At 41.5% G+C, this 18,942-nt stretch overlaps 6 protein-coding genes across 9 annotated transcripts in view; 3 read left to right on the top strand and 3 right to left on the bottom strand.

Annotated features, from left to right (window-relative positions):
• The window catches only part of LOC109420121 (peptide transporter family 1), an 84,285-nt gene extending 76,452 nt beyond the window's left edge, over positions 1-7,833 (top strand). For all 4 annotated transcript variants that reach the window (XM_062859744.1, XM_062859741.1, XM_062859743.1 and 1 more), the window contains 2 exons: positions 1,499-2,852; positions 7,141-7,833. In XM_062859744.1, coding sequence (XP_062715728.1) covers positions 1,499-2,852; positions 7,141-7,617 — 1,831 coding nt within the window. In that variant the 3' untranslated portion in view covers positions 7,618-7,833. The remainder of the gene's footprint in view (positions 1-1,498; positions 2,853-7,140) is intronic.
• Positions 7,834-8,312: 479 nt separating this feature from the next.
• LOC109431224 (histone H2A-like) lies at positions 8,313-9,719 on the bottom strand. The gene has a single exon (XM_062859747.1). The coding sequence runs from the start codon at positions 9,648-9,650 to the stop codon at positions 9,276-9,278; it is 375 nt and encodes a 124-aa protein (XP_062715731.1). The 5' UTR covers positions 9,651-9,719; the 3' UTR covers positions 8,313-9,275.
• Positions 9,720-10,514: 795 nt separating this feature from the next.
• On the bottom strand, positions 10,515-11,103 carry LOC115264602 (histone H2B-like). Its single transcript, XM_029868465.2, has one exon. It carries the CDS (start codon positions 11,054-11,056, stop codon positions 10,682-10,684), a length of 375 nt encoding a protein of 124 aa, XP_029724325.1. The 5' UTR covers positions 11,057-11,103; the 3' UTR covers positions 10,515-10,681.
• A 146-nt stretch (positions 11,104-11,249) lies between these two features.
• On the top strand, positions 11,250-12,133 carry LOC115264626 (histone H2A). Its single transcript, XM_029868506.2, has one exon. It carries the CDS (start codon positions 11,304-11,306, stop codon positions 11,676-11,678), a length of 375 nt encoding a protein of 124 aa, XP_029724366.2. The 5' UTR covers positions 11,250-11,303; the 3' UTR covers positions 11,679-12,133.
• Positions 12,134-13,374: 1,241 nt separating this feature from the next.
• On the top strand, positions 13,375-13,812 carry LOC115264607 (histone H4). Its single transcript, XM_029868471.2, has one exon. It carries the CDS (start codon positions 13,443-13,445, stop codon positions 13,752-13,754), a length of 312 nt encoding a protein of 103 aa, XP_029724331.1. The 5' UTR covers positions 13,375-13,442; the 3' UTR covers positions 13,755-13,812.
• A 620-nt stretch (positions 13,813-14,432) lies between these two features.
• Positions 14,433-15,229, bottom strand: LOC115264623 (histone H1-like). Its single transcript, XM_029868502.2, has one exon. It carries the CDS (start codon positions 15,167-15,169, stop codon positions 14,501-14,503), a length of 669 nt encoding a protein of 222 aa, XP_029724362.2. The 5' UTR covers positions 15,170-15,229; the 3' UTR covers positions 14,433-14,500.
• Between the last annotated feature and the right edge of the window lie 3,713 nt (positions 15,230-18,942).

The following is an 18,942-nucleotide window of genomic DNA, read 5'->3' as shown; positions in this document are numbered from 1 at the left end:
AAGGGATACCTTCATGGCCTCAGTTTCTTCACCTCGCCGAGTGTGTTCCTTCAAAGACGAGCTCTGAAAGGCGCCTGGGGTCCAATGGACCCCAGGTATTCCTTTTAGGGTTAAGGTGTAACTCCTGTGTAGTTGCTGGCTTATGTTAGCAATACGGACCACCTGTTCCAGGGGTAAAAGTTTACTAAACAGTGAAACAGGTAATCCGAGGTGTCAGGCGAACCGTGCTGAGGGATGAATGGTTGAGGGGGTTGAAAAGATGCTCGATCTACCGATACGGCGAAAGATCTACCAAACCGAACCCTAGTCCTAACTGCTTCCAACTATGGAATAGCATCTTTTAGTAATTAAAGGAAAATCTTTTTCTTTATAACATTTCATACCTTGGTAAAAGTGATAGGTCTCGGTTTGGTTCTGGCCGAGATGGATTTTGAAACAAGGAAAAATGGGATGGTTTTCCTAATCATATATTCTGTGTTCACTGGTTAAGACAGTAAGGCCAAGGGTTCCGATGCATGGCCAAAATCTGTATCATTTCATGACTTTTCACTAAGGAATCAGATTTTGACTGAAAAAGGAGCGTGTTAAAAGCGGAACCTACACACTAAACGCTTTCAGCAATATTTTGCTAAATTTTGCCGAGCTGAAGGGTCCAGCAAATGTTTTTGCTGAACTTTCAGCAAAATTTGCTGGATTTCAGCAAAACGTTGCTGGTGATCAGCAGAGTTTACTGAACAAATCAGCAAAATTCTGCTCAATTCCAGCAAAATTTTTGCTGAAGCCTTCAATTCGGCAAAATTCAGCAAAATTTTGCTGAAACCCTCAATAGATTTTTGGTGTGTATACATCTGAATCCTTCCTTGCGCTCAAGTTGAAAATTACTGCTGTAACAATACCGAATACTTTATAACTTCTCAATGGTGATAAAGTAATACGACATGCACTATACAAAAGACACGGGATATAACCCATATATTGGTCGCAGTGGATATGCCCCGAAGAGAAAAAAAAGGTGAAACTCGATGCATTTCGTTATTTTTTGGTTTTTGAATTCTTTTTTTTTTTTTAATAACGGAACAATGTTTTGAAAATCATACACACTTAGAGGAAGGTTCAACCAAAAAAAAAAACATTTTTAAACAAAATCTCAAAAAAGATGGTTTTCCGAAAACTGGTAAACATTTTTGAAAAAAAAAAACAGGAGATTCTTTGATCCTTTCGCTAAATGTGTTCAATTATTCAATATTCAATAATTAAAAAAAATCAAAAACCAAAAATTGAGGAAATACATCCCATGTCGCCTTCTGTTTTACGGTTCTTACATTCTAATAAAATGTTATACCCATTAATCAAAGTCATTCGGTACATGGATCAAGACCTTGTGAACTTGCCAGCATGATATGTTAATCGTTAAGTAACACAACTATTAGTAACATTATAAACAATAAAATATTGCAATTTCCCAGTGCTAACACTTTTTTTATTCAATCAATTTCAGATCAATGACCGTCATTGGGTTGCTGTTCATTGCGGTGGGGTCCGGCGGCATCAAACCATGCGTTTCGGCCTTCGGAGGTGATCAATTCAAGCTGCCCGAGCAAGCGGTGCAATTGGCAAAGTTTTTCTCGCTGTTCTACTTCGCTATCAATGCGGGCTCCCTCATATCTACCACGCTGACGCCAATTCTTCGCGAAGACATCCATTGCTTCAATGAGACCGATTGTTTCTCGCTTGCCTTTGGAGTGCCGGCAGTGCTAATGATTGTTTCCATTTTGGTGTTTGCATGCGGTAAATCGATGTACTCGATCAAAAAACCAGCTGGCAATATGGTCGTTCTGGTATTCAAATGCATTGGGAACGCTTTGTCAACGAAAGTTAAAGAACAAGATGAAAATCCGAGATCTCATTGGTTGGATTATGCCGAGATGAAATATGGTAGACAAATCGTGCAGGATATCAAGTCGCTCATGAAAATTCTGGTGCTATACATTCCACTGCCCGTATTTTGGGCACTCTTCGACCAACAAGGATCTCGATGGACTTTCCAGGCTACGAGGATGAACGGTGAAATAGGAGCCTTCACCATCAAACCCGATCAGATGCAGGTCATCAACCCTCTGCTAATTCTTGCATTTATTCCCTTCTTCGAAGGTCTAGTCTATCCAGTTTTAGAAAAGGTTGGCATTCGAACTCCATTGCAAAAGCTTTCATTCGGTGGTATTCTAGCCGGTGCCGCGTTCGTCTTATCCGGATTTGTCGAAATTGCACTGGACGAAACTAACGCTGTTATGCCCACGCCAATGGAGTCTCAACTGAGAATATACAACGGACTGCCGTGCGATTATCACTTCAAGTCGGAAATACCAAATTTTAACAATTTTACTGTGCAATCCATCGGTACCTTCGAAGCCATCCACGTAAATACCATGCAGAATACAACGTTCCGATTCACAGCGGAAACGACAGAAAGCTTTTGCGTGAAGGCAAACATGTCCAACATCTCCGGTACTTTTTATCTGAATCCGGGTAATGCCGTCAGCTATTTCATCAGCCAGAAAGGAAGTAAAGTTAACCTGCTCGAGTATGCGGACTCGCCGGAAAAGGATAAACGCGGGCTACCTCGAGTACGAATTCTCGCGAACATTAAGACCGCCAAAAAGGTGCTACTGAAAAACAGCTGGAACACCGATGCTCAGTACAACGTGTCGCTGAACACGTACGATCAATTTTCAGTTGCCGATGGAGAATACGATCTGTACAGTGATAATGGAACTAGGAAAATCGCTTCTGTGAAGCTGGAACTAGGGGGAGTCTACACAGTTATACTGCACGAGGTTTTGGAGAACGAATTTGTAAGTATTAAACATTATCGCACTATTTCCGACGTTATATTTATTCGACACCAATTTAGTGGTAAATCCACAATACGTTTCAGCCCAAAAGCAGCAAAAGAGGAATACACATATTCCTTGCTCAAAAAGGTCTGATAAAATCGGATCAAATCTGAGATAGACAAAATCGGGCCACCACTCCACTGACATCAGTGAAGCAGATCAAAAGATTTAGTTTCGTAAAGTTAGTAAAAGTGGAACGGATCTGGTGTGATGGTTAGAAGACCTGGGATCAAATCCCAATTCCGACAAACTCGCAAAATGTGAGTTCTTCCTTCGGAAGGGAAGTAAAGCGTAAATCCCGAGATGAACTAGCCTAGGGCTAAAAATCTCGTTAATGGAAATAATAATAATAATAATAATAGCTTGTGACGGTGTTCAGCAACGACATCCGGATGGAGTTTGGAATTGACAAATGTCGGTCAGTCCATCTTCGCCGGGGTCAAGTAGTGGACGCCAGCTGTTTCCGCGTCAACGAACAGGAGGAGATTCGGAATATGGTTGAAGGCGAAGTGTACAAGTACCTCGGCTTCCTGCAACTTAGAGGTATTCGCCACACAGCGATCAAGAAGGAACTGCAGGACAAGTTCTTGCATCGTGTCAACTGTGTTCTGAGGAGCTTTCTGTCAGCCGGCAACAAGGTGAAGGCGATCAACACGTTTGCTGTGCCCCTATTGACCTACAGCTTTGGGGTGGTAAAGTGGACCAAGACTGACCTCGAGGCGTTAGAACGAGCAGTACGAGGGGCGTTCACCAAGCACCGCATGCGCCATCCAAAGTCGTCCATTGAGAGAGTCACCCTGCCTCGCGCAGTAGGAGGAAGAGGCGTCACCGATATCCAGGCACTATGTGTCTCCCAGATCCAGCAGCTGCGGGCGTCAGTGCTGAAAAATTCATTGCGTCATATCTAAATTCAATCACCTACAGCTCATTTTAGAAGCTGAACCTGAGAATATGGTATATGAAAAACTTGTGCGGCTAGACCAGTTATGCAAGAAAGTCACGGGAAAATCGGTATTTTTCGAATATTTAAGGTAAATGTCACGGACTACCTTCGAAAAATGCCAGTGATATTCACTAATTACGATATGAATATGTTTTTATTTATATTATTGTTGGGATCAATGGAAAAACATCCTGGCAACACTGCTCTGCTCCACAGTATACATCAGTCTACGTCAAGTCAACTGTGGGCTCACCAGTGACAACCGGAGTGTCACTGCAGTGACGCAATAGATGTTGATAACAATCAACTCAGTTGTCAACATGCAAGATGGCCACTTGCACAGTTCGTCCAGTCCGTTTGTAAATGTTTATATTTCATTTTATGTATTATTTTAATGTGTATATACAAGTATTGTAAATAAATCATTTTAGCATGTTAGTTTGTAAATCGTATGTATCGCGTTTTGCTAGTATGCAACAGTGGCGACGAGAAAGTGGGTCCTAAAGACCCCGGAAACAAATCCACGCAAGGGAAGACGTTGCAAAATGGAGTTTTCCAAAAGTTTTCCCTACGGATTCACCATCATTAAAGCCAACCATGGCTCGCCAAAGGGCACCTAAACTGGACTGGATCAATCACCATCACCAATTGCACTCATCACAAAGTGTGCTACCATTTGCTGTAACTGTATGAGGACAAATCAAGTCATGTCCTCTGAACCCATCACATCAAGGGTTCGTTACAGTGACGTCATCCGGAGCACTGTGAGAAGCACTCAGCAGCCATGATGTTTGCATCATCATCAAGCAGCATCGTTCATTCACACAAGTTCCGGGCCTACGCGTTTCATCATCATCCAGAGACGAACAACTCTGACCAGCAGCATCGTCAGGCAAGTCATCAGGTCAAGCATCAATGATCATTCACGACGCTCTTCGTGTAAAGACCGATTCGTAGAATGTTCTTCACAACATAATCATCACCATCAATTCAAGGCGGAGATGTTGGGATCAATGGAAAAACAACCTGTCAACACCGCTCCGCTCCACAGTATACATCAGTCTACGTCAAGTCAACTGTGGGCTCACCAGTGACAACCGGAGTGTCACTGCAGTGACGCAATAGATGTTGATAACAATCAACTCAGTTGTCAACATGCAAGATGGCCACTTGCACAGTTCGTCCAGTCCGTTTGTAAATGTTTGTATTTCATTTTATGTATTATTTTAATGTGTATATACAAGTATTGTAAATAAATCATTTTAGCATGTTAGTTTGTAAATCGTATGTATCGCGTTTTGCTAGTATGCAACAATTATTAAATATCGATCTTTAAAAATGTATGACAATATGTGGTGCGGTATGGTCTTGGACATGGTGCATTCACAGCATCTGTTCAGGTAATCTACTCATAATCAGTCCAAAATCCGTTAAGCATTTTTTTAGTTATGCTTCTGTCATGGAATCTTGATATTATGTTCAAGAAATAGTGAATAAGGATGTTAAGGGATATCTGAAATGTCTCGATTTCTGAATGCTGCTTGGTTATCTAGGTGACTGTGGGAATAATATTCAGTAAACACGACAGCACTGAAATGTCAAATACATCGATCCAAGCGTCTCGTACGAACTGCAGCGGAAGATAAAAAATATAATCAAGGTACAAGATATCTTGTTACACACTAATAATAAATAAATGCCTAATTTTTACGTTGATTACGTCTCTTGGCACTCAATGTTAAACTACATAATTCTATTCTATTTTATTTTATTTGATTCGTTTAAAATATTGGTTCTAATAACTTGGTTGTCTAAACAGTTTTAGCCATGATTTATCACATAATCCGAACAAAGTTCCGAATCAAACTATGACGGGCTGAAGGCGTTTATTTGACAAGTGAAAAGCACATTGCAGCTTAATAAGATGCAGACAAATGTTTTGTTAAACTCTTTTGTTAAGGAATGAATGCTTGTCGAATAAATTTCTTGTTAAACTTTTGAAAAGTGTTCTAATTTATCATTGTTGATACCGATGAGGAAAGTCGAACATTGACTACTTTCTCAATTGAAAAATCGTTTAAACAGTAATGTGTAGAGCATAATTTTAGTTCAGCTATCATTACCATTATTAAGCAACAATTCAGCAAGCTTGCTTGTTTGTGACTTGCAATTGTTAGTTGGGGTGGAAGCAGAAGGAGTTGCATTTGACGCACCCCCATCAACTGGAGCTCGAGCACATCGATAAGGCGGCGTCGAACGCGTGGCTGGTGCGGGGTGACCTCTTCTCGGAAACAGAAGGTTTCATGGTAGCCATCCAGGACCGGGTAATTGCGACGAAGAACTATCGGCGGTACATATTGCACGAAGACGTGGAGGACCGCTGCAGGAAGTGCAATTCAGTAGGAGAAACGATCGAGCATGTCGTTGCAGGCTGTTCTGCCTACCTCGATCGTCACAACGAAGTTGCCAAGATTGTACACCAACAGCTTGCTTTAAAGCACAACTTGGTCGACAGATTTGTACCCTACTACAAGTACCAGCCGGACCCGGTTCTGGAAAATAGTTGCATAAAGCTGTACTGGGATCGCGAGATCATTACGGATGTCCTCATTCGTGCCAACCGGCCCGACATTGTGGTTTACGACAAAAGGATGAAGCGGGTAAACCTCATCGACATCGCTGTACCGTTAGACCATAATGTCCAATCAACGTTCTCCGGCAAGATAACCAAGTACCACGACCTAGCGGAGGAGTTGAAGCAGATGTGGCACTTGGAGGACGTCCGTATAGTTCCGGTTGTCCTCTCGGCAACCGAAGTTGTCCCTAAGTCTCTCCTAAGGTCCCTAGACGAGCTGGAACTGAAGAAGGACCTGAACAGCATCCTGAAAGCGGTGATTCTTGGAACCTGGAGTACAGTTAGGCGGTTCCTGAATCACCACAACTGAAATCCGAAGCAGACCCATTAGGATAAGCTTAACACCGGCTAATGAGATCGACAGAGCCTAATCCCCTTTGGCATTCCGATTGCCCGGGGTAGGTGAAATTTTCCAGCAATTTTTGCTGAGAAGTGCCAAAACTCTATAATAATAATAATAAACCCATAGTGTTTTATTATTTTAGAAACATACTTCACTTAACCTATCAGAATTAATTTCTAATAACATCATGCTAAGATGCAATGTTATGAGAATTAAAATGAAAGTGACGTTTAATTACTCAAAAATCCCACTACAAAAAACAAATAATAAAACATAGCTAAATTATAATACAATTTATTTTACTAATATCTGGTTTCCATTTCAGAAACTTCAAAGACACACCGTAACTCCCTCCAACTCTCTGCACATGCTCTGGCTGGTGCCGCAGTACGTGGTCATCACTGCCGGAGAGGTGATGTTCTCGATCACTGGCCTCCAATTCTCCTACTCGCAGGCGCCTGAAAGTATGAAATCCGTCATCCAAGCCTTCTGGCTGCTGACGGTGGCCATCGGAAACATGCTGGTCGTGTTCATCGCCGAGGCCAAATTCGTCGAATCTCAATCGGTGGAGTTCTTCCTGTTTGCGGTACTGATGTTCCTGGATATGGCGCTGTTCATGATCCTTGCCGCTCGCTACCACTACACGGAAGAAGACGGCAAGGATATCGAAACGGGTGATATGAAGAAGCCGGATATTGATAAGATGGACGACGTTCCATCGAAGCTCGATCAAGGTCCTTTGGAGAAGGGATTGGAAGCGCCAAAGGCCGCCTACACGAACGAAGCATACCGGGAAGACTGAGTGCTGTGAAATTTAGAATGTTAATTGTTCTCTCTAATGGTATTAATTTGTTTTCAGTATATTTTGAATGGTTTATTTTTAACCTGTTTCATTTTCTGTTGTGAAAATATTCTAAATTGCAATTGTCGATGTAAATTGTGTTGTATTAAGATTTCTTTAATTTAAAGAAAATAAATATTAAGTTACAAATAAATAATACCAAAGTTCATTTTATTTTCATTGAAAATCATTACAAGGCCTCCCTCGTACGACTTGTTAAACATTCAGCATCAGATTACACTTTATGCTAACTGGTTTGAATTTTCCCATACATGAAATTAAAATGCTTTATGTAGCGCATGTTACTAAGAGTAACACAAGTCATTCAGTAACGCGTGTTATTTTTCAGCCATAACTATGTAGTACTTCACCTCACTTAATTTTCTTTCTTCGTCTTTTTTCTATACATTTGATGTGAAATATTTCAGTTTATATGTGTACCACCGTTTCCAACCAACGATATGTTAGTTGTATTGAAACATATACAAGCAACACCGACGCTCAAACAGACAAGAAATTTGTTAATGCGTCTAACAGGAATGAACATGAATGAAAACCGGAATGAAAACTCTCAGCTGTTTGCCAATACCATTACAATAGTATTGCAACGGTCTCGTTACGACAGGGGATTTTTTTTCGGAATGGATTATTCAGAGTTTGTCCCATTTGGCCAAAGCTGCGATATTTGGTGATATCACCAAATCGGTGACGCGTGATCTCGCGATTTGCCAATCACAGATAGGATATCCGGTTTTTATTACTGATGAAGTGAATCCCTTATTCTTTATTTTGTTTATGGGAAATTGTGCAATTAATTTCAACAATTGCGAAAAAAAACTCCGGTATAAGTGGCGTTAAATTAATAGAAAAACATTGAATAAACTTGCTGTGTATTCCTATACAGTGGCTGTAAGGTACAAATTTTCATGATTCGATAAATGTATAACTAATTTTTCGTTCGATTTTCCATAAACTAATAGTTTTACTAAATATGAGATATCAATTTATAAAAAACATACTTATGTTAGAGAAATAAATAAATAACTGAATAAATGATTTTGAAACATGATAAAATCGATTTTTGTCTTCGGAATGTAGTCCTATCTGTAATACGTAACCCTCCTAAGATGTTAGGATTTCCGCACCATGAAGGCGTAGTGCACATTCAGCGTGCCTGTCTGGGTCACATTGACCCCAACATCATGGGTTAAGACGCTACCACCCACTTTACGCACATCACAATTCTTGTATAACTTTTGAAAAGGGCCTATCTGCTTTTTGTAAACAAACATGAATCTACATCTGTTGGGCCTATCTGCATCCACCCACGCACATCAACACCCTTAACAGATAGCTTGGAAATCGCTCTTTCTGATATTTCAATTCTCTTTTCTCTTATTCCCTAAAATTTTTCTGTTACACAGTTGAGTTTTTAGTATATAATTAAATTAATAGCTGGAAAATTGGGCGTAAAATGGGTAACATCATCTTACTAGGGTACTGCCGACTGTATTATAAAACTGATTTCTGAAATAACTCTTTCGTTGTATATCTTATGGTCGTCCTGAAAAGGACGGTTTTATCATTTTACGTTGGACAATAGAATTAGCTCCCAGGACTTATTCTTTCTTTTCGGGCTTCTTCTCCGAATACACGACCCGAATGTTAGGTAGTACACCACCCTGGGCAATGGTCACCGTAGACAGAAGTTTGTTCAACTCCTCATCGTTGATAATGGCCAACTTCAGATGACGTGGAGTGATTCTTACTTTCTTGTTGTCACGGGCGAAGTTTCCTCCCAACTCAAGCACTTCAGCAACGAGATATTCTATTGCGGCAGCCAAATACACTGGTGCACCGGCACCAATGCGCTCTGCATAGTTACCCTTCCTGAGCAGACGATGAATACGACCGACTGGGAACTGCAATCCGGCGCGATTTGAGCGGGACTTTGCCTTCCCCTTAACTTTGCCTCCTTTGCCACGGCCAGACATTTGTCTTCGGTTGTGTAGAGCGGTTACTAACGATGCGAATGAAATGAATGATTGCAAAAGAAAATGATGTGTACTCGACTATCACGGTTATTTTATACATACGAATCCAGTAACACTCGTTTCGTCTCGTTCTTAACTCCTTCACACTCTTTCAACGCATGAACTGTTTCCAGCAACTTAGCAGTTGTAAAAAGTAGGCACTGAGAAAATGGACCCTGAAGTTTTCAATTTCGATTTCAATGTAAAATTTCAAAAGATCGCCATAACTTGGAAATTTCGTCAATCATCCTGAAACTTTCAAATATTGTTTCAAACGTGACTTACTGAAAATTTTTAAAGTGACTAAAACATTGTTCAATTTTGTATTGGAGGGTATAAAAGTTCATGCAGATGGGACTGACTTGCGTTTCATGACAGTACAGTATTTCCATCCGAAAATACTTATAGTGGAACCCATTACATTAAGGCTGTTTTAAACTTAGCAAAGTTATTTAAAAAAGGCAAAATAAAAAATTAACAAAGTTAATTAGCGACAGTCCTTAGTTTTCTTCCAGATAAAATAGTATCACCTACATTGGCACCTTATAGGCAATGCGGTAAGCGTACGGGTATACAGCAACAGCACAACCATGCTAAGGGCGACGAGTTAGATTTTAGATCGATCCAAGATTTTTTCGTAATGGAAATTCCATTGGCTTGCTTGGGCATAGAGTGTATTCGTACCTGTCCAACTTCATCCTTGCGATCCTGTCTTGCACACAATCATCTTAACTGTTTTTTATGGCTGGAGAAACTTCAGAAACAGATTTTCAGAAAAATCACTTAAAGATTCATTTAAGGTGCTAGAGCTTGAAATTCACGCTTTGGCCTAACCTGAGCCTCTCTAGTGTTGCACTTTGCCGCTGCCACGCACGTAACACATTGAATCCTTAAGGAAATTGAAAATTTAATCACATGTAACTCTTTTATATTATGTTTTTGGCCCTGAGAAGGGCCGTTTTTAACAGGTGTGTTTCTTCGAAGTAACATTTTTACTTGGAGCTGGTGTACTTGGTTACAGCCTTGGTACCCTCTGAGACGGCGTGCTTGGCCAATTCTCCCGGCAACAACAAACGAACAGCGGTCTGGATTTCGCGGGATGTGATAGTCGAGCGCTTATTGTAGTGGGCCAGGCGAGAAGCCTCAGCAGCGATCCGCTCGAAGATGTCGTTGACAAAGCTGTTCATAATGCTCATGGCCTTCGACGAAACACCGGTATCAGGGTGGACCTGCTTCAGCACCTTGTAGATATAGATGGCGTAGCTTTCCTTCCTGCGCTGCTTCTTCTTCTTCTTGTCTCCCTTAACAACGCTCTTCTGAGCCTTGCCGGACTTCTTGGCGGCTTTTCCACTGGTCTTCGGTGCCATTTTCAAACGACTGTATACTCTGGAATCGAGAAACGAATGATTCTACCCAGGCGATTGCCTGCTCTTTTATACCCCTAGAATAGCAACGGACGCTCAGCCCCTTTTTGACATATCATATACCTACTATTCATTTGCCCATCCTTGTATTGGAGTCGTGTACCATTACGAATGTATAAAATAAACGGGGAACGTCATTTCTCATCAGTACTGTTTCGTATATCATATCGTTAGCACCCGCTCTATCAAAATGTCTGGCCGTGGCAAAGGAGGAAAAGTTAAGGGAAAGGCAAAGTCCCGCTCGAATCGCGCCGGATTGCAATTCCCAGTTGGTCGTATCCATCGTCTGCTTAGGAAGGGTAATTATGCGGAGCGCGTTGGTGCCGGTGCTCCAGTCTATCTGGCTGCCGTGATGGAATATCTGGCTGCTGAAGTGCTTGAATTGGCAGGAAATGCTGCCCGTGATAACAAGAAGACCCGTATTATCCCACGTCATTTGCAGTTGGCCATCCGTAACGATGAGGAATTGAACAAGCTTCTGTCTGGAGTTACCATCGCTCAAGGTGGTGTGCTGCCTAACATTCAGGCAGTGCTGTTGCCCAAGAAAACCGAAAAGAAGGCCTAAACCAACTATTGATATCGTTGCAACAAAAACCGTCCTTATCAGGACGACCATAAAATTTTGATGCAAGAGTTACTTTAGAAAAAGATTTTATATAGGTGCATGATTTTAATACCCGGTAGAAATTGACTATCTCCTCTCCATGTCTTTGTTTCATGCAAGATAAGCACCACTAACACAAATCATTTTTACGCTTTTGATAACAAATGGTGTAAATTTTCATTTCACAGGGACCAGTTCTAAAATTTAACAGTATTTTACAAAACGTCGAACCAAGACGAGCACATAAAATAAATCGATTAGTTTTACGTATCAGGGATTAACGATGACAAATAATGAACAGATGAAATAAGGTGAGGTGAATTTAAAGGACTAGTTTGAAATATTTCAAGAAATATCGTGCGTTACGCGAATAATCATAAAAACTCGAATGGTTGTTACAAATTATTCAGAAAAATGCTCCCTCTAGAATAAAGACGTATCGTACGTATTATTCTTATTCAAACGCAAAGCATTAAAAAATGAGGAATGAATCACTAGGTGTTAACGTTATTTATCATACATGAAATTTGAGAAACACTCATCATTGATTTGCCTAGGGAAATGGTACACTCACCACATGTACCTACATAATAGCATCGGGATATAACTTCAGCCATTTTGAAAAACGACCATCTCCGATAGTTGAGTGAAGATGCCAAATATGGCAAGAATATTGTGATCGTTTATTGAGATGTGATGTAATTTCAGTTGGAAAACGTGAAATGTGGTCGAAGTATTTGTGCGTTTGATTTATCGTATTCATGGTGAAAGAATTTGATTTCCACTTTAAAACTGGCTTATTTGTTTCAAATGGTTGACCATAAAATCACCGACATTCAGCTTATTTTGAATACAAACGAAATTAGTCAATCTCTTTAAAACTTATTGAAATGATTGGTATACCCGATTTTAACCCCATGCCTCACTAAACTTTTTCATTTGGCACTATAATATTAATAAGGGAAAATAAATCTATAACTCTTTCTAGAAGCGTAGTTGTGGCCCTGAGAAGGGCCGTTTGTTTTTGGTCAAAAGTGTGGTCTGAGATCACGAGAGTCACGTTTGTCACTGAACTTAAGCACGTTCACCACGGATACGACGTGCCAGCTGGATATCCTTTGGCATAATCGTGACACGCTTGGCATGGATGGCGCACAGATTGGTATCTTCAAACAATCCAACCAGATAGGCTTCGCTGGCTTCCTGCAGAGCCATGACGGCCGAGCTCTGGAAGCGCAGATCAGTCTTGAAGTCCTGGGCAATTTCACGGACCAGGCGTTGGAAGGGCAACTTGCGGATCAACAGTTCGGTGGACTTCTGATAACGACGGATCTCTCGCAGGGCTACAGTTCCTGGCCGGTAACGATGAGGCTTCTTCACTCCTCCGGTAGCTGGGGCACTCTTGCGAGCGGCTTTGGTGGCCAACTGTTTGCGGGGAGCCTTTCCTCCAGTGGACTTACGAGCGGTCTGCTTTGTACGAGCCATTGCTGATTGATTGTTAACTGAACACGATCGAATAAAGACTGAAAATGATGTCTGAATGGCAAAGAGGGTTGCTTTTATACTGTCTCTCGGGTCAGCGTAGGTAACGAAACGAGAAAGAGCAAAGAATGAATCAAATATCCGTTTTGAGAGTATAAATTAGGGTGCAAGCATCCCAACAGGCATCAGTTTGATTTCATTCGTTCGAGTCGACACAACGCACATTACCCCAAATAAGCAGCAATGACTGGCCGCGGCAAAGGAGGAAAAGGTCTTGGAAAAGGAGGCGCCAAGCGTCATCGCAAAGTTCTACGTGATAACATCCAGGGTATCACAAAGCCCGCCATTCGTCGTCTGGCTCGGCGTGGTGGAGTCAAGCGTATCTCCGGTCTGATCTACGAGGAAACTCGTGGCGTGCTGAAGGTGTTCCTGGAAAACGTGATCCGTGACGCCGTCACCTACACTGAACATGCCAAACGCAAGACCGTCACCGCTATGGATGTTGTGTACGCTCTGAAACGTCAGGGACGTACTCTGTACGGTTTCGGAGGTTAATCTGTGTCAGCAACCACAACCCTTTAAACAAAACAGCCCTTCTCAGGGCTACGAACTATATTTTACCTAAGAGTTATTACTTTTAATCTCCTACAATATCACTACAATAAAAATGCATAGATTTCCGGAGATGTTTGAACATGGATAATATTTGAGCACATGAAATTCGTGAAATTGTTGTTTGATACAACATAAATTTCAACAACCGATTTACCAGCAAATCCAATAATAGTTCAAAATAGGTAACTAGCATTTAGAGGATGATTAACATCCAATCTCGCAATGAGTTTGGTGAAATACAAGACTATTTTAACTTGAACTGTGGATGTTAGGTAAGCGAAATGGTCAATTTTACATTTTCAAATACCTGTTTGTAATGACTGTAGGGTAAGATCATAGTTCAACGCCTTGATGTTGAAACTAGGTATATTTAAATAATCCAAAGCATGGGCAAAGGCACATCCTGTCATAAAACAGTCATTTTAAGAAAAGAAGGTTTTGTGATTTCATACTGATGTAGGTTTGAATCACTTTGAATGCTTCCAACAAACAAAAGAAATTACCGTGCTTAAAAATCAGTTCATGTTGCAATTAAAAGCTAATCATAAATTTTAAGTTATGGCTTGAAAATTTTAAATATCAGGAATCATTTTCAGTTAATAACTCTCTTGAGAGATCATATTGCTAGTCCTGAAAAGGACTGATTTTTGTAACGGTTTTCCACTTAAACGGCGTCGAACCCAAGCTTACTTCTTGCTCTTGGCAGCTGCTTTTTTCGGAGCAGCTTTCTTAGCTGGAGCGGCCTTCTTCGGCTTGGGAGTTTTGGGCTTCTTGGCAGCAGCCTTCGATGGTTTGGTAGCCTTTTGCTTGGGAGCAGTAGCCTTCTTCACTGTTCCGGCTTTCTTGGCGGCCTTGGCACCGGCTGCTTTGGCCTTCTTCTCACCAGCTGGTTTCTTGGCAGCAGGCTTCTTGGCCTTCTTCTCGCCAGTGGCTTTCTTCGCAGCTGGCTTCTTGGCAGCCTTCTTTTTCTCACCTGCAGCCTTCTTGGGCTTCTTTTCATCGGCAGCCTTCTTATCCTTCAGCTTGAACGATCCTGAAGCACCAGTTCCCTTGGTCTGAACGTAGGTGCCCTTCTCGACGCCAGCTTTCAGAGCCTTCCTGATGAAAATGGACAACTTGGCCACGTCGCACTTGTAATTGGCCCCGATGTACTTCTTGACGGCCTGCAGTGAAGATCCCTTCCGTTCCTTCAGATTCTTGAGAGCGGCCAAGACCATTTCGTTCGCTGGTGGATGAGTGGCTGGTTTCTTTGGCTTCTTGGCGTCTCCTTTGGCGGCTTTGGTCTTCTTCGGGGTCTTGGCTGGTGAGGCAGTAGCCGGGGCCGCGGCGGCAACTTCGGTGGTGGTTTCAGTCATCTTGATTGGAACTGGATTTAGGTACACTTGTGCGTTAAATAAAACGAATGCCTATGGAACCGAGAAGTGCACAAGCCTCAATGTTGATGTCTGTGTTAGGAACGCATGATATTGAAAGAAAACTTATGGGAAATAAAATATTTCTAAAACTATTGACATTAATTACATAAACTCAATTTTTACAAAAAGTTCATTGAAAAATTACATTAGTTATATTCTGAGATTATGACTTTATTGTTAGGCTTTACATATTGTTCCATGTTGTACATGTTCGGTTATTAACACCGGCTCATACGTTTGATTCAATGTGAGATCTTTTTCATTGTTTATAAACATTCTTTGAAAAATATCATAAAATACATATTAAAAACATTTAGAAGAAATGGTTACCAATTTTAATCAATAGTAGAATGGTTTCCCTACTGAATGCAAAGTAGATTTTAAATCAAATTGCGATTTTTAATGTATAGAAGAATTGCTGAAGCTTGGCTGCTTTCAGTACGCTTCTCTTGCTAGCGTAGTTCAACTTACTTACTTGATCCTTGTACCTACAATCAAATTAATATTGAAACAACTGCATGTTTCTTTCAGCAGCAAATTAAATATGTTGTAAATTTCTTCAAGTTTATGTTTTAATTGTTGAAATTGATCCAAAATATGAAAGGATTGGTAGATAAGAAATTTCCTGGTTGGACATAGCATAATATTATGTTCTGCCAACGTATCAAGTTTTGCACCGCATATCGGAACATATCTATGTGACATGGAATTTTAAATAGTTTTGTCCTGAAAAAATATACACCTCAGCATGTTGGTGAAGATAAATAATAAATGTTTTTGATGAAAAAAACAAATTTCCCAAACAAGTCGAGTCGAGTGCAAGACACTGAAGGCGACCTTACAGTTGAGGTCGAAATACGTATCTGTCAAAAGATGCAAATTCTTTTTTTACTTATTGGGTTTGTTAAGACATTTTCTGGCCGACTCTAAATTCACCTTACAATTATTAAATTCTTTATTTAAACTCATTATTCTGCCCAGCACTTGTATCTATTGTTCCTGGTTTCTTTTTACTCCTTTTATCTTCAACTTCCTTAATGTAAACCTTTTCGTTGGGTGCCCCTCGGTTTTGCAGCACTCCACCACTTCTGCCATCCACAGCTTGCACGATACGCCAGGGCGTACGCGATGGGGGCGCACGGTTCTTCTTCGATAAAACGCCTGTAATGGAGGCGCTTGGTCGCTTTGTTCTGATCTCTTCGCGATTGCGTTACGTTTGCTTTTTCGGAAGAGATGATCCACACGGACATCCCAAGTACAGGAGAATAGCAAGTCCATAACACTTTAACAATATGATGTGTTGCGGAACAAGTAAGCTATTATCGGAATGAATTTGAGTGTTGGAGAACACAGGTTGGTTTAGAGTCAAATCCTGCTCGTCACCGTGGAGTTGGTTTCTTGCTTAGCGCTCACGCCCGCCGCTTGCTTTCATAAAGTGGGGAACCTATTCATGAGAGGATAATTGTGGCTAGATTCAGAACATGGTTTCGAAACCTTATCATGGTCCAATGCTACACGATGTTACCGAAATGCATGGCAAAGAATACTTTTAAAGCCAACTGAATGCTGTCGTGGATAAGATTCCAAAAAGTGATATAAACAACCTCACCTCGTCCGACAATCATCCCCTAATCGGTGAGATCCGGCTGCACAGTGGTAGGATCCATCAATAGGAGGAGAAACTCGGGTGCCGGTTCAACGTACTGCAGATATTCCGGAAGGTGGAAGCGTAGAAGGAAACACGAGGAGTCGAAGCCGCAACCCGTCATCGCTATTCGGATCACGAGAAGGTAGTGAAACGCTCCTGTAGACGGGAAAAACGACCGTGGGCGCACTCCCCAGCCCACGAAGGCGAGAATGCCGTAAATACCGGCGACATTCGAATCCTCTCCGATATCTCACGTCGCCTTAGTGGGACTAATATAAATGCTACGATGCCCGCGAAAGACACGTCTGGAGCTATTGAGCACTTTGGAAACCTTTTTCAAGTATCGACTACGTCACCAACAGCACAGCATGATCTGCCAAGAGTTCGGCGCACTACCCGTGTCAACACCGATGATCCGCCATTGCAGGAGATAGAAACATCCATCCGTAGCATGAAATTGAATAGAGCCCCGGGAGTCGATCGCATATCATTCGAGATGCTCAAAGCTGACCCCGCAGTATCTGCACAACTGCTGCGACATTTCCTACCAATTGAATGAAAGACGTCTGGGTAAAGAAACCAAGAAAGGGTGACCTGACTGTATGCGATAATTGGAGGTGCATCATGTGACTGTGCAGTAGACCATCCCTTATTTTGCAAAAATTGGAAATGTTATAGGTTCGTTAGTAGAAAATGATCGTTTTAGCTAACAATAAGAAATGAACGTGTCAAAATTTGAAGTCCGTATCTCAAAACTAAGTGGTCCCTCAAGGGGCCTGAAGTTGTCAAAAAATGTATAGGTCTAAAAAACTTAACTTAAACTGATGATTTTAGGATCCTGAAAGGCCAAAAGTGTGCTTATAATTGCGATATCTCTACTCGTTTTTAAGTTATTGAACAAAATAGAGTAGGTTTCCTCCGGGATCGGGTTCTACAAAAATGGTCAAAAATGCAAATTTTTCGGTTGTTTTTTGTCAAAAATTAGTAAAGATATCCCTTTAAAATCATCGGTTTGAGTAGAATAGCGTATTTTTTCGTAAAAAAAATCATGTTTTTTTAGTCCCGTACATTTTTTGACAACTTTAGGCCGCTTGAGGGACCACTTAGCCTTGAGATACGGACTTCAAATTTTGGCACGATCATTTTCCACTAACGAACTTATAACATTTTCAACTTTTGCAAAATATGGGACGGCCTGCTGTACAGTGTGCATTGTTCGCAGCAAGCAGGATTCCACGCCGGACGATCCTATGTGGGCCAATTGTCACGGACCGCCCTCTTGGGGCAAATCAATGAATTCCAGGAGTCTTTCCAGTGTCTTGTCCGATCCCTTTCGGGACGTAGCTGGAGTAAAGCTGTATACTCCAACTATTATCACCGCTACTATTTTTCATCGTAATCGACGAGAGGTACCGTGGGTTGATGTGGCAGTCAATTATCATGGATCACCTAAATGACTTCGAACTGGCTGATGACGATGCTGTATTAGTTCAACGAAGCTCCTCGGCGGCAGGTCTTGCCATCAACGTTAACAAGAACAAATTGTTGGTAAACCCTTCCAGTTTTACGGTAGCTGGGCAGGCAGTGGAGAATATTGAAAGCTTTCAATATCTTGATAGCCAAATGGCTGCCGACGACGGCACTAAGATCGACATTATTGGTGCACGGATCAAGACGGCGAGAATTGCTTTTGCGAGTTTAAGAAATGTATACAAAAACAATCCGATTGGTCGACGCACCGAATTTTCAACTCAAACGTGAAATCTGTACTATTATACGCCATTGAAACCTGGTGTGTATCAGTGGAGAACACTCAACGGCTGCAGATCTTCATCAAATTTATGCCTGCGGTATATAATTCGTGCATGGTGGCCTCATCGTTGGATCTCCAACGTGGTACTCTATCGTCGATATCAACAAATGCCGATAACGACAGAAATTCGGGAGCGAAAGTGAAGGTAGCCACACTCTACGCAGGTGTGGGAACGAAATCTGCAAGCAATCGTTAAACTGCAGCCCAATAGGACATCACAGCAGAGGCAGGCCCAGAGGCGCATGTCGAAGC

Source organism: Aedes albopictus, chromosome 3, assembly GCF_035046485.1.
Source record: "Aedes albopictus strain Foshan chromosome 3, AalbF5, whole genome shotgun sequence".
Classification (NCBI taxonomy): domain Eukaryota; kingdom Metazoa; phylum Arthropoda; class Insecta; order Diptera; family Culicidae; genus Aedes; species Aedes albopictus.
The sequence above is the reverse complement of the archived record's forward strand: the minus strand, read 5'-3'. Positions and strand labels throughout refer to the sequence as shown.

Coding starts and splice junctions, on each gene's coding strand:
- LOC109431224 (XM_062859747.1), bottom strand. CDS start 9,650: ATGTCTGGCCGTGGCAAAGGAGGCAAAGTTAAGGGGAAGGCAAAGTCC.
- LOC115264623 (XM_029868502.2), bottom strand. CDS start 15,169: ATGACTGAAACCACCACCGAAGTTGCCGCCGCGGCCCCGGCTACTGCC.
- LOC115264626 (XM_029868506.2), top strand. CDS start 11,304: ATGTCTGGCCGTGGCAAAGGAGGAAAAGTTAAGGGAAAGGCAAAGTCC.
- LOC115264607 (XM_029868471.2), top strand. CDS start 13,443: ATGACTGGCCGCGGCAAAGGAGGAAAAGGTCTTGGAAAAGGAGGCGCC.
- LOC115264602 (XM_029868465.2), bottom strand. CDS start 11,056: ATGGCACCGAAGACCAGTGGAAAAGCCGCCAAGAAGTCCGGCAAGGCT.